Here is a 13,976-nt window from a genome sequence, read left to right as displayed (position 1 = left end):
TTGGTAGACAGATACCATAACGCCCTCTGCAGGACATAAGAATAAAAAGCATCACTTAAAGTTAGGATTTATTAAAAAGCAATATAAAACTCTTAATGCAGTTAGCTTATATTCACAATATATTACAACATGCGTTTTCATTTACAGGCACCACATTGTTAGCTTTTAGCTGACCAAATAATCTGTAACAAAGGTGGGTTGACTTGACAAATGTATAAGCCATCAGTGCACTTTAATTATGGCTGGTGCACGGCCTTGAGGTAGATAGCTTAATCCATGTCAAATTCTTAGCCACTAATGGATGGTTTTTAGTTTCTTGTCCGTCATCATCACTGAGCTCTCCTGGGCTCAAAGCACCTCAATAATCCTCATGTTTCCAAATGTTTAAGAGGGCGACGAATCACAACGTCCACAGGCCCAGAGGGCAGTTTTCTGATCAGAGTCCAGGCCTCCAGGCGTCTCATCGCCACCACGCTTATTCCTTCAATCTCCTCGAGCTCATCACCAGGTCGCACCTTGTCAACAGGACCTCCTGAAGGGAAAAGGGTGGATTTAATGTCTGTATACAAAGAGAGGTCAACTCCAAGAGGTCATAATGTAATGCATGTGTATAGTATCTAAATAAAGAATCTTAATTCTGATAGGGTTGCAAAAAATATGACAAGTTTTACTGTGTATCTTTCTTTTTTCCTGCCTATTTACAAACAATACCTGGACCACCACAGCCATGTTAAAAAAACTAGGGCTGTCAAAGTTAACGCAATAATAACACGGTAATGCAATTTTTTTTTAACGCCACTAATTTCTTTAACGCATTAACACAACTTGCAATTTTTACCTCGTAAAAGGCTCCATTTTAAAGCTAGAGTGAAGATGTCACATGAAAACCTAAGGAATCCATTGGTACCAACCATGTCATTAGAACTTTCACTAAAGAGGTTAAATAACGCTCCAAACTTATGCTACATTTTGGCGAGGAAGAACTGGAATGGCCATTTTCAGAGGGGTACTTTGACCTCTGACCTCAAGATATGTGAATGAAAATGGGTTCTCTGGGTACCCACGAGTCTCCCCTTTCCAGTCATGCCCACTTTATGATAATCACATGCTGTTTGGGGCAAGTCATAGTCAAGTCAGCACACTGACACACTGACAGCTGTTGTTGTCTGTTGGGCTGCAGTTTGCCATGGCGGCAGAGGAACATTATTTTTTTCACAGATTATCTGTCTCATGCAATACTGTCAGGATATAGTGACAGTTTTATAAAATAACTTTTTATCTTATTTGCTCAAAGTGACCAACTTCAGCTTTAAGAAAAATCGTAACACCACATCTAACTGTGATATTTTAGACAATTATGTGCTTTTCTGTTTCAACATGACTGTGATGCTCTACACAAAGTGAGGTCCATAAACATGGTTTTCTGAGTTAGGGGTGGAAGAGCTTGAATGACCTGCAGGGAGCCCTGACCTCGACCTCATCCAACACTTTTGTGCCTGACCTCACTAATGCTATTGTGGCTAAATAGCCCACTATACTTGGCCATATAATGCATTTTATGTCGACCTCTTTGAAGGGAGGCAATAGCGTTCAAATCAAGTTCAAATCTCTGCATTTCTCTATGAAGATCTGAAATACTCACCCTGGAAGATCTTCTGAACAGTGAGTGGTCTGTTCCCCCGATTGGAGTCTACACCTCCCTCCAGACTGAAGCCCAGATCCCTGTTGTTCTTCTCCAGACGCACACACATAAGCTCACCTAAGAGCAGCAAAAACACAGATACAGTATCTCACTTTAAAGTGCTGCAGATTTGGGACTTTTCAGAACTAAAAGTGCGACTTCTCACCTGTCTCAGTGTACGGAGTCTGTGTTGGTCCCTGAGTGTTTGTCTGCGCTCCCCTCACAGACTGTCCCCCCTTACAGACGCTGCTAATCTCTCCCCTCCTCAGGACCACCACCCCCATCTCCCGAGCCTTCGCTCTCCTCAGGACCCTCAGGGCCTCCCAGTGGGCGTAGCCGCACAGCGCCGTGCCGTTGATTGACAGGACCTGGTCCCCTTCCCTGATGGAGCCTTCCTGAGATGCAACACCCGTGTGAAACACCTTGTGAACCTGAGGAGACAACATCGAGGGACAAATGAAGAGACTGAGGATTTTAAATATTTTTCAGGAGAAAGCAGGAAGGGGTGTTTCCTCACAGTGACTGGCTTGTTCTGGTCCACGCCGCCCGCCAAACTGAAGCCCAGTCCCACTCCAATGTCCTTATGGAGAACCGCAACCTGCACATCATTATAGTCCTGCAAATAGAGAATGCAGAGAGAACTCTTTTTGTACTGTGTATGCCAGATTTTGTGGTTTGCACCTTGCATGGGAAAAGTAACCTAATTCATGGTAATGATAAGATTGTTGGTTCAAAACCACAAAAAAGTTACTGATGCTGCTGTACGTACCTGCAGGTTGCTGTCCCCCACGCTCCTGACGTCCTCCAGCAGCCTGTCGAGCTCCTCGCTGGGCATCACAGACACACAGGACAGAACCGACATGTCTGAGCTCAGCGAGGCGGTCCGACGGCCTGTAGGTTGCCACTCGTCGCTGTCATTCTCCGACTCATAGTCGACTCCAGCAAAGTTACACAGGTCTGAAAGGCTGCAGGGAGGAGAGACGAGAGTTTTGGTGGGTAAAAAACTGACAAATTGTTGGAAGATAATACCTCCAGAAATGTGAAATATAACATTACCCACCTAACACAGAAGCTCTTGTGATCGGACTGGCTCATACTACTAGTGATGGTCACAGAGGACTCTCCGGAGTCGGAATCATAGTTTGAATCCTCGTCCCTCTGTGTGCTTTCATCATCATCATCATAATCATCTTCATCGTCATTCCAGACCTTGAACTTTGGGTTCAAGCCAGCCACCCAAGCATCCATGTCCAGCACCTGTTTCTTCCCATTTGGAAGGGCTGTGTTGACATCTGGAGAGATGAGATCTGGGAGGTTGATGTGGGATGAAGTGGCGAAGGGGCGAGAGAAAGGTGGCGACACTGGTTCGGGAGCTTTGGCTGCTCGTGTGAGGACAGAAGTATCTGCAATGGGAGTGGACTTTTCTGGCTGTGTGGTAGGTGAAACAAAGGGTGAGTTGTATGGAGAGTTTGTTGGAGTCTTGTCATCATCACTAACAGGTGAAATAACCAGTGTTGTTTTCTGCACACCAGCGAAGGTGTCACTGGAGCTGGACAGTAGCGAGGGTGTCGGTCTCTCACTTGCCTCCTCAGGGCTTGAGATTTGGTAGAAATCTTTCTCATCTATGTAAAAGTTTCTGCGTAGTCTTTGAGCTCCTCCTTTTAATGGGATTTCTAGCGTACTCTTGAAACTGGAATAATTACCAAAATCTTCAGCACATCTGTTACCGCTATCTGCTATTTCTTTCCCTTCATTCACATTCCCTTCCCTCTCTTTCCTCCCCAATCTTAGTCCAAACTCGTCCACTGATAGAGACCTATTTGACCCGAGCTTCTTTCCTGCTCCTGTCGCTTTCTCCTCAGTTTTATCACCTGCCTCCTCTCCCTCTTTCAATCCCTCCCACTTTTGTCTCAATCCACCAATCGCTTTCGCTGATCCGCCCCTTTTCACTCCATCATGAGCCTTGCCGAGTTGTGTTGGCACAGAAAAGGCCCGCCTGGGCATCTGGACCTGTCCTGTAGCCAAATCCTGGGTTCTCTGTGTGAGAGCCTCGAACTGACTGATCTTATTTCTCACGCTGGCTGCAGAGTCAGCCGACGACCTCTCTGGGAATTTCTTCCTCTCTGTTGCTTTCGTTGTGATTTTCTGTGGGTTTGACTCAAACACGTCTTCATCTGTGTCGCTACTCTTCATTGCTCCGTCAACTGTCTCTTTTTCCTGCTCTTCAAGCTGCCAAGTTCGTTCTCTCAATGTCCCATTCACCGCGCCATAATCCGTACTTGCTCTTCTCTCTCTGAAATCTCTCAAAAAGGAAGATCTCTCTTCTTCTAAGAAAATGTGTGACTGTGGAGGTGCGGTAATCCCTGCTGCCGCCCTTGCAGCTCTTATCTGAGCTGCTACAGAGTACCTGCTCCTCGCTCTATCCAGAGACCTTGTGCCCACTTCCTCTAACCCTCTACCCCAGTTGCCTCCCCCTTCCTCTGAATACCTGCCCTGGATCTGTCCTGGCCACTGTACCCCTGACCATCTCTCCCTGGTGCTGCTTGTAACCGGGGAAAGTGAAGTCTCAGAAGTGTCTTTCTGTGTCGGGGTGAATGATGTCCTGCTTTGCGTTGAACTGCTTCTCTCTCCTGATGCGAGATGCCTGGGGAAGGTTACCCCTGATGCCTTGTCATATGACCTCTGCTGTGGCGAAACTAAGTCTGTGCTTGTTTCTCTGTGATCCGTTTTGCCGGAACCAGTTGACCCGTACAGTTTCTCTATTCGTTCCATTATACTGCTACTGGGCCCAAACGAAGGAGCTGTCCCTCTGACACCAGAGCCATGTCCAGACAGGGATCTCAACCTAGTGGGAAGAGATTGACCCCTACTGGCCCTGTCCAACGGCTGACTCGTGTCAACAACATTGCTTGTACCTGCAGAGTTATAGGCCTGTATTGAAGACATCACCTTGCCCCTCACGCCTTCAACTCCAGGCCGTCTTTCATCCAAGCCTTGTTTGGTTGACAACATGAACATGACAGACGTTTTTCTCCGATCGGGGCTCGATGCCCCTGCTCTACAATCTAAACTCTTACTTCTATTTGGCAGGTCCTGTGTCCTCCAGTCTGTCCTGCCCCGACTTTCAGACGCAGGGTTACAGTTTGTACTTCTGTCAGTACCAAACTCTGTGGTTTTGTGTGTGGTGTCATTCTGGTTCAGCTTGGTAGATATTGTTTCCTTCTCCTCACACTGACCTTTGACACCGCTGCGATTCCCAGTCCTGGCTTGATAACCAGCGACTGTGTGATCCTCCTCCTTGTTTGTACCATTTATGCCAGCGTGTGTTCCGTATCTCTCTCTCGCGCCAACTTCCTCATTGCTCTCCCTCTCCTCCACTGAAAAACATCTGGGTTTCCTGACACATGGCCTGCGAGTGAGACTGTAAGAGGGCGAGTTAGCTGAGCGGACAGTGAAGCGCGGTCCTGTCCTCTGCTTGTCGTACTCACTCACTGGAGCAGGGTGCATGGACAAGTCCATTGTCTGAGAGTAAACAAAGTTAACGACCTGCTGTCAAGTGCCAAATCCCAAAAAGAGAGCGGGAGAGTGAACTTGATATTTAAGCGATTCCAAGCAGCTGTCCTTCAGACTGCAATCTGGAAGCAGTTTGTCTGAACGCAGCAGCTGTGAGTGTGTAAGAATCAGTGAGGTGGTGGCACAGTTACAGCCCTCATTAGTCTTCTTGCACAGAAACAAATTTAAAAAGTTTGATAATTCAGCGATGCCCCCGACGATTCTCTGTTCTGTGGTCTAGAAGAGACGACTCCTCTGGTCTCCTCTTCTTGATCTCTTGTCCCTCTGTCCCTCGCAGTCTTCCGTTACCCCGGCACGACTTCAGCGAACAGCTCCCATTGCCTGCCAAGCATAAAAATGCACAAATTTCCATCCTGAGAACGGATTGGGCTGGAATGTTATGATATGTGGATTGTGGTCGCTCTGGCTCCCTCGAAATGGTCAAACAGAAACCCAGAGTGGTTGAGGACAGTGAACACAACATGTTGCAGAGAAGAATAAAGTGGACAGTGAATGGAGGAGATGTGAAAATGATAAGAAGATAAAATAGTAACAAAAGAGCATGAGAACTGAAAATACTTCTTTACTTTCTGACATTCCCTCACACTGACTCAATGAGCGCATTCACAGAACAGTGGGACTCGTATAATGCACTCTGTTGTACACAGATCATAACGGCTGTTTACACAAGCAGCATACTCATGACTACCCGTCACCGTCAACAAAACCTGAACCAAAAACTGGAAAAACTCACCTAACGGCAATCCACACTGCAAAAACAATGCATTAAAATGCCACAAACAGTCTCTGTGCAGCGCGTATCGGCTGACTGAAACCTTGTGACGGTGGATTCAGGCAAAATGATCAGATAAGATGGACAAATATGAGGACAAAGTCATTTTGATTTACATAGAGTCTGCTGAGAGACAGATAGCATTACCTGATGGACAATGGCTCATCAGGGACATCTGAGTTCACAGGCATTGTCAGTGAGCCGGTGAAACCATCTCATCTGATCATTAATGAAGTCCTGAATTAGGATCCAATCATCTCTATTGACAATGAACGCAAGTGGAGTAAGCTTTTGATTTGCTGTACAAACACAACAGGACAAAAGAATCAGATAAGCACCGCCTGTATCATTATATGAAGCTGTTCATGTAGGTTATAGCGTTGGGCGACAGTCCCTGTGGTGCTTTCCAGTGCAGGTGAGTCTGAGTGTCGGTTTACAGAAACACCTGTTCTGCTAGGTCATAAAGCATCTGGGTAACCCGGGCAACACTGCACAGTTTACTTTAAACTCCGATTGAACAGTGAGAAAGACACAAACGCAACAAGACAACAGGCAAAAAACACACACACATTTACTCACTCATAGAATTAATCACACATGTCTCTTACCTTCTCGAGTGACTTCTTTACGTGTCCTACTCCACTAGTGTGTTGCCATGAATGAAGGCAGCGCTCTGCAATGACATCAGCTCCTAACTCCTCTCAATCTCTTCCCCTTCCATCAGCTTTGCATGATGGAGTGTGTGTACACGTACAGTGACGCAAACCTGTCACACTGGTTTAACCTCTCGTCCTCTCTCTCTCTTTGTGTCTCTCTCTCTCTCTCTGTGTCTCTCTCTCTCTCTGTGTGTCTCTCTCTGTGTCTCTCTCTCTCTCTCTTTCTCTCTCCTCCCCCTCCCATTGTTGTTTTCTCCCTCTTTTCCTCTTCTCACAGGGTAGCATTCCTGACTACAGCTGAATGTGTCACCCACTACACGACTCAACAGGGAGTGCACACACACACACACACACACATGCTTACATACACGCCCTATTGACACTGCAAACTTCAAAACTTCAATCTCCCTCTCACATCAGCATTTCATAGCTCAAGGGAGAGAAGATACAGTTCACATAATTGTGTGTGAAACGGAACAAGAATGACATTTCCACACACTGGCTCATTATATCACCTCCCCCACCTCAAGGCAAACCTACGTTTTAATCATCGGGCCGAGCAGGTATCGAAATACATAATAACAGAGCACCTTTAATTGGGACCAGAGACCACAAAGGGCTCATGCGGACCCAGAAATACCAGCAAGGTATTCATATTGTTTAAAAGCACACCTCTCGTATGACATACGTTCAACAAAACAGAACTCCATTGCAGACATACTGGAGGAGGAAAGTATCTGAGATTGCCACACACAGAAGAAGAAGAAAAAGAAGAAGAAAAAGAAGAAGAGGAAGAAGTAGAAGAAGAAGAAGAAGAAGAAGAAGAAGAAGAAGAACAAGAAGAGGAAGGAAAACAAAAGTAGCCTATTGTTTGTGCATAAACAGGCTGAAGGAGGAAAGTATCTGAGATTGCTGATAGGTTTTCTCCACACAGAAGAAGAAGAAGAAGAAGAAGAAGAAGAAGAAGAAGAAGTAGCAGAAGAAAGAAAGAAAAATTAAAACAAAAGTAGCCTATTGTTTGTGCAAAAACTGTATTATGCAGAGTGGGAACAACCAGCCTTTGAGTAAAAAATGCACAAGGAGCAGACAGACATAAATACATAACATTTTAAAAAATAAATACCAGTACTTACATTTTTCTTTGTCATGTAGAGGCTCATGTTCTTACTGCTGCTTTTTTGCATGCACCTGCTGCTGTCTTCTGTTAAGACAGAGGAAACTGTGGTTACTACATCAGCATGCTGCTGTGCTAAATAAGGGACGTCTTAACGTCTCGCTGTGCCTGTCAAATTCAAAACAGACTGAGTCACAGACATTGATCCTAGGCCAAGTCTTAGGACCTTAATGATCCAATCAGTGATTAGCCATACAGACAAGAGGGCTGGTAGGTCGCAGCATGGTGTTCTCAGGACAGAGATAAGTCTGTGAGTAGGGGCGAATAGCTCCAGTGCGACTGCACAGACACCCACCCTTGTTCCTGACAGAAGAATGGCACTCAGTGTCTCTGCAGGATGGATGCAAATCACTGTCCTGCTCACACACACACACACACACACACACACACACACACACACACACACACATACTGGCTCTGTAAATCCATTCTTTAGGGTGTGGGACTCAGAGGGCCATGTGAGAAAAGGCAGCTTATGGTATTTAATCAGGAGGTCACATTGGATATAAATAGTCTGCAGGAGATTCAGTGTCAAGCAAACATAAAGAGAAACACCAAGAATGTGAAAATGTAGTGATTTAATGGTGTCTATCTTTGTGTTTGATTGTTGGAGCTGGAAATTATTCTTATTCATGGTTTATTTAATAGGGGGACCAATACAATGTACATAGACAACTTAAAAACAGCTATCTGATGCCAGTATCATAGTGATTATAGCGGATGCTAATTTGCAACACCTGTCCCTGGAAGGGCTTTTTGTGAAAATAAGAGATTAAAACAGGAATGGGTACAGGAAAAATAAATAAATACATTAAAGCAAACATTTAAAAACATTACATGTAAAAACTAGGCATGAGTACAGGTTTGTCGCTGAATTAAACAGGATTTGGTTGCTCTCTTAAAGGTGGTAAAGTTTGCAGCAGATTTCAAGTGTCAGGTTCCAGGACTTCGCTCCTTTCACAGAAAAAGCTGTCTGAGCAAAAGATGTTCTGCAGAATTGAACTTTACAATTGCAACTTGAAGCTGCTCTGGTGGATCTGCTACAGCTCTGTAGTCTCATGATGTATTTGCAGAAAGGCAGAGGGGCAAGTCCATTCAAGCATTTAAACACAAGCTTTACATAATGAAAATAAATAAAGTTTGCAAAACTTAACATCTTGTATTTACTCAAAATGCAGCAATGATGGTACCTTATTTGCTTTCTGTCCAAGATTTTCAGGGCCCTATTGTAAAGACACCCTATGGATTTTACTACAGACTGGTTCCCAGCCAATATGGTTATATGGGCCCCACCTGGGTTATGCTGGGGGTACCTGGGTACCAGGTGGGTATGCGCTCAAAATGAGCATCTTATCTGGGGCCCACTTGGATCAACTAAGTTGGTCCCACATGGGCTCCCCATGTGGGCTACCCATGTGGGTCCTAGGTGGGTCACTAATGGGAAATTAGTGCATGGGCTCAGAATGGGCAACACAAATGGGGCCCACTTGGGTCAACTAAGTTGGTCCCAAATGGGCTCCCTATGTGGGCTACCTGTGTGGGTCCTAGTTGGGTCAATACTGGGAAATTAGTGCATGGGGCCAACATGGAAACTGTGGACAAACACACTTACAACCCACATTTCAGGCCATGTAGTTCCCACATAGAACTTAAACCTGGGGCCGAGATGGGTTTTGGTTTATGATGCCCAGATTGGGCCCATATAACACCCGGTGTACTCCTGCATGAAACCCACAAGGGCAATTGACACGGGGGCATTATGGAACCCGCGGACAATCCCATATAGGGCCCATTTTTCAGCCCATTTACTACCCACATGGGCCCCATAAACAAATGTTGGCTGGGAACAGCAGATGGCAGAAGAGGCCAGAGGAACCAGACCGTGACGTCACGCCAGCCTTTACAGATCACATGACCATCACGGAAGTCAACAAACCGGGCGGGCAGCGAGATGTAACAACGATAAAGCACTTTACTTCTTCATCCTGTTTTCTTTCCTTTAACGTCAGTAGCTTCATGCGTTTTAACAACGAGCACTTCAATGAAACCGTATGCCTTTCAAATGTCGAAGTGTTGGACGTACTTTCCGTCATTTAGTTAGCTAACTAGCGTTAATTAGTTTATAGTTTATAGTTTAAAGGTTTCATCATGAGGAGTGATTCTCTCCTCTCGAGCATCAACGTGGTGCTCGTCATGGCCTACGGTAGTCTGGTGAGTCCTGTTTCACACTGTTACATCCAAGTACAGTTTAAGTTAACGCTTAATCTCACGATGACAATGTAAATGTAGTATTTTACAACTGTTTGTCTTCATTTACAGAGTTTCTGTTTACAAACCTTCACTTTAACTAAATGAATCCCAACTCTACAATATGTGTGTGTGTGTGTGGGGTGATGATAAATGATAATACTGTTAAAATGTTGACTTACTATACACAGGTGTAACAGCATCAGCAACAAGACCCCTTATGTCCAGACCAAGAGACACCTCCGTTGCTAGGCAACGACGTGGTTGTTGACGTTCTCCAGGCAGGGTTCAAACAGTGTGTTTGTTGTCATAGCAATAAAATAGATGGATGGATGGATGGATGGATGGATGGATGGATGGATGGATGGATGGATGGATGGATAGATAGATAGATAGACAGATGGATAGATAGATAGATAGATGGATGGATAGATGGATGGATGGATAGATAGATAGATAGATAGATAGATAGATAGATAGACAGATGGATAGATAGATAGATAGATGGATGGATAGATGGATAGATGGATGGATGGATGGATGGATAGATAGATAGATAGATAGATGGATAGATGGATAAATAGATAGATGGATAGATAGATAGATGGATGGATAGATAGACAGATGGATAGATAGATGGATAGACATATGGATAGATGGATGGATGGATGGATGGATAGATAGATAGATAGATAGATAGATAGATAGATGGATAGATGGATAAATAGACAGATGGATAGATAGATAGATGGATGGATGGATGGACAGAATGATAGATAGATAGATGGATAGATGGATGGATGGATAGATAGATAGATAGATAGATAGATAGATGGATGGATGGATAGATGGATGGATGGATAGATGGATAGATGGATAGATAGATAGATGGATGGATAGATAGATAGATAGATAGATGGATAGATGGATAGATAGATCGTAACTTTATTGATCCTGAGGGAAATTCAAGTTTCCAGCATCACAGTTCCATAGTGCAAAACATGTTAGTAAAAAGACAGTAAAAAAGTTAGTAGTACAAAATACAAAAAAATATATCAAATATAAAAATACAAGGAGATGAAGAAAGCTGTTAAAACTGAATATAGTGCAGGGTGACAGCTGTGATACAGGACTATTAAAAAAGTGAATATAGTGCAGAAGAGACTGTTAAAAAGTAGTATAGTGCAGGGTAACTCCAGTAGCTTAGTCTATGAAAGTGCACTGTGTGCATTATTATCTGTCCTACTTTCCTCTAGGTGTTTGTTTTGTTGTTCATCTTCGTCAAAAGACAAATTATGCGATTTGCCATGAAGTCTCGGAGAGGACCACATGTTCCCCTCGGCCACAATGCTCCTAAGGTAACACACACACACACACACCACAATGAACCAGAAGTGTGATGCTATGCAGGGTTTTGCTGATTAATTATGATATTAGAGTTGGGTGTTTCTTGTGTGTGTGTGCTATAGAAGCTGAGACAAGTAATTGAAGCCAAACTGTGCCAGGTCCAAAAAATCCACTTTGAGCCTCGTCTGCTGTCCCCAGATGATGACCGGCTAAAGCACAGAGGGCATTCTGGTTAGTGGCACACATACACACCAGTCCCGAAACTATCTACATGAGTAGTTTTTATGCCAGTGTACAGAATAACCTGTGTGTGTGTTGCAGGTTTCCCTGACCACCTGTACAGGATGAGAGCGCTGGATGCCATCAGAGACACTGGTAAGCTTTGCGGGTCACTGATCTCAGTCACAGTTTGGTTTTGTTGTCATGATGACAAACTGTTATGGTAAATGGACTTGCATTTATATAACACCTTTCTAGTCTTCCAACCACTCAAAGCGCTTTACAGTACATGTCAACATTCACCCATTCACACACACATTCATACACTGATGGCAGAGGCTGCCATGCAAGGTACCACCTGCTCATCAGGATCTACTCTAATTACTCATTCACAAACACTGATGGCACAGCCTGCGGGAGCAATTTGGGGTTCAGTATCCTGCCCAAGGACACTTCAACATGTGGACTGGAGGAGCCAGGAACCGCCGATCTTCCGCTTGGTGGACGACCCGCTCCACCTCTGAGCCACAGCTGTAACAATACCATCTGCACTTTCTGTCAACAGATCTCCCTTTCCGTGAACTGGGCGGCACATCCACCGCCGTGACGGGTAAAAGACTTCGGACGTGGCTTCTACAGCTACGAAACAATCACTGCGTGTTCCGAGACAGCCTGAGCTCGCTCATCGACACAGTGCTGGACGGGTACAATAAAGCACGCCACGGGGCAGAGGTCAGTGTCTCTGTGTGTGTTTGGGTGCCAGAGATTTAACATCTCATCAAACACATCATGACGGCATTGTGCTAAACAATCCCTCGTCTAAATCAATGAGAAGAAAATGAAGTTTAAAAATGTGGATCAAAATCATATATGTACGATCTAACCGTGCCGTGTAGTTCAGTACCATAAACATCCATTTTAATATGGCACACATATGCAATGGTTTACATAATAGTGCATGTATTGTGTCCTACTGTACATTACATCTCGGTAAATTGTTACACATTTATATAGTATCCTTATGATTAGCATGATTTTCCTTTTTACCATATAGCCCATCCTGGTGTGTACTGTATAGTGCAATTGCACAAAGCTGTCAAATGTACTGATGTCCTGTTTTTGTCTGCAGGCTTTTGGTGAAGCAGAGTTTTTGAAATACCAAGAAGCTCTAACTGAGCTGGCCTCTGCGTAAGTAAACACAACCTTTCCTCCTCACAGTGCTCCCTTTTTGTGCTAATACCACCGTGGAATGTTAATTACGCACCGGGAATAATCCGTTTCTCCCTTCGCTGTTTCAGCGTCAAGTCTCACAGCAACAGCACCACGCCGAGCCAGTACCACCAGTCGGCAGCCAAAGACCTGACCAGCACCACGGAGCCCGCAAGCTCCTCCTCCTCTCCGACCCAAACCACCTACCTCACATCCTCAATGCAGCAGCGCAGCAAGCGACCAAGAAACTTCCTGGAGCTGAAGAACTTCAAAGACAACTACAACACGCTGGACAGCTCGTTCTGAAAAAGAAAGGTCAAAGCCAAGGTAGAGCTGCCAGTGATTAAAGTGCCTACGGACGCCGACGGGTCACCACATAGTTTAGTGTGAAATGATAAAAACACTGCCTTCATATACTAACACGTATTATCTGGTTTACGTTATAATGCATATCAGACTTAGTGCTCTTTATTTAAGTAGAGCTTATGCATATATCCTGTATTAATGCATGTACAGTAAAAATGACTACAGTTAGTGACTATAGTAAGTAGGGTTGATTTGACCAAAACACAACCAGAGCTATGGGGCTATGCAATGGCATCAGACAATCAGTATTTATTGCACAATGTAAAGACCTATGCAGATTTGTTTATATTAACCTGTAACTGTATTTTAACATGCTAATCGTTAATATATGTAGAGAAACCCAGTGGTAACGGTTGAAGAAGGCACACTGTTTGTTTATGTCTCCTATGTTTACATCTATGTATGTCTCAGCTGTTAAGTTGCCTCTCAGTGATTTGTTCTTTTGAGCCTTGAACGTTTGTTTTACAGAAGCCATACTTGATTTGTGATGATTAAGTGCTCTTTTGATTTAATCTGTTCTCTCCGTGCAATGTGATTTAACAGTATTCCGGTGCGTTATTGCATTCTGAATGTTGCATCAGGGGTCTTTCTTGACTTTTGCCTCTTTTTTTTTTTTAGACAGGGACCTGGAATAATTTTATTTTCTGTTGTGTTTATTGTACAAGTTGCCATCCAAATAAAGCACTGACATACAGTCAAAATGTTGTACAATGTTCTTACTTGTAATCAGCA

General features: G+C 44.2%; 2 protein-coding genes across 5 annotated transcripts; one reads left to right on the top strand and one right to left on the bottom strand.

Annotated features, from left to right (window-relative positions):
- Positions 1-55: 55 nt before the first annotated feature.
- On the bottom strand, positions 56-10,382 carry si:dkey-92i15.4. Of its 4 annotated transcripts, none has more exons than XM_037784057.1 (8): positions 10,286-10,382; positions 7,816-7,964; positions 2,742-5,575; positions 2,451-2,646; positions 2,199-2,297; positions 1,848-2,112; positions 1,643-1,759; positions 56-532 (listed from the first exon to the last, which is right to left on the bottom strand). In XM_037784057.1, exons 3-8 carry the CDS (start codon positions 5,198-5,200, stop codon positions 369-371), a joined length of 3,300 nt encoding a protein of 1,099 aa, XP_037639985.1. In that variant the 5' UTR covers positions 5,201-5,575; positions 7,816-7,964; positions 10,286-10,382; the 3' UTR covers positions 56-368. The 4 variants fall into 4 exon arrangements, with proteins under 4 accessions (XP_037639985.1, XP_037639987.1, XP_037639988.1 ...); XM_037784059.1 differs by having other exon boundaries at positions 7,816-7,880; positions 10,286-10,350; XM_037784060.1 differs by lacking the exons at positions 7,816-7,964; positions 10,286-10,382 and adding an exon at positions 6,635-7,209.
- On the top strand, positions 9,712-13,945 carry c11h1orf43 (chromosome 11 C1orf43 homolog). Its single transcript, XM_037784063.1, has 7 exons — positions 9,712-10,067; positions 11,360-11,461; positions 11,573-11,681; positions 11,772-11,825; positions 12,235-12,401; positions 12,799-12,857; positions 12,968-13,945. The coding sequence occupies exons 1-7, from the start codon at positions 10,005-10,007 to the stop codon at positions 13,182-13,184; spliced, it is 771 nt and encodes a 256-aa protein (XP_037639991.1). The 5' UTR covers positions 9,712-10,004; the 3' UTR covers positions 13,185-13,945.
- The last annotated feature ends 31 nt before the right edge of the window (positions 13,946-13,976 follow it).

This window comes from Sebastes umbrosus, chromosome 11, assembly GCF_015220745.1.
Source record: "Sebastes umbrosus isolate fSebUmb1 chromosome 11, fSebUmb1.pri, whole genome shotgun sequence".
NCBI lineage: Eukaryota > Metazoa > Chordata > Actinopteri > Perciformes > Sebastidae > Sebastes > Sebastes umbrosus.
Note: the sequence above shows the minus strand (reverse complement) of the source record. Positions and strands in the feature narration are given on the sequence as shown.

Coding starts and splice junctions, on each gene's coding strand:
- si:dkey-92i15.4 (XM_037784057.1), bottom strand. CDS start 5,200: ATGGACTTGTCCATGCACCCTGCTCCAGTGAGTGAGTACGACAAGCAG. Junction 2,647..2,741: donor CACAAGAGCTTCTGTGTTAG/GTGGGTAATGTT, acceptor TCCTCCCTGCAG/CCTTTCAGACCTGTGTAACT. Junction 533..1,642: donor TGTTCAGAAGATCTTCCAGG/GTGAGTATTTCA, acceptor TTTTCCCTTCAG/GAGGTCCTGTTGACAAGGTG.
- c11h1orf43 (XM_037784063.1), top strand. CDS start 10,005: ATGAGGAGTGATTCTCTCCTCTCGAGCATCAACGTGGTGCTCGTCATG. Junction 11,462..11,572: donor TCGGCCACAATGCTCCTAAG/GTAACACACACA, acceptor TGTGTGCTATAG/AAGCTGAGACAAGTAATTGA. Junction 11,682..11,771: donor AAAGCACAGAGGGCATTCTG/GTTAGTGGCACA, acceptor TGTGTGTTGCAG/GTTTCCCTGACCACCTGTAC.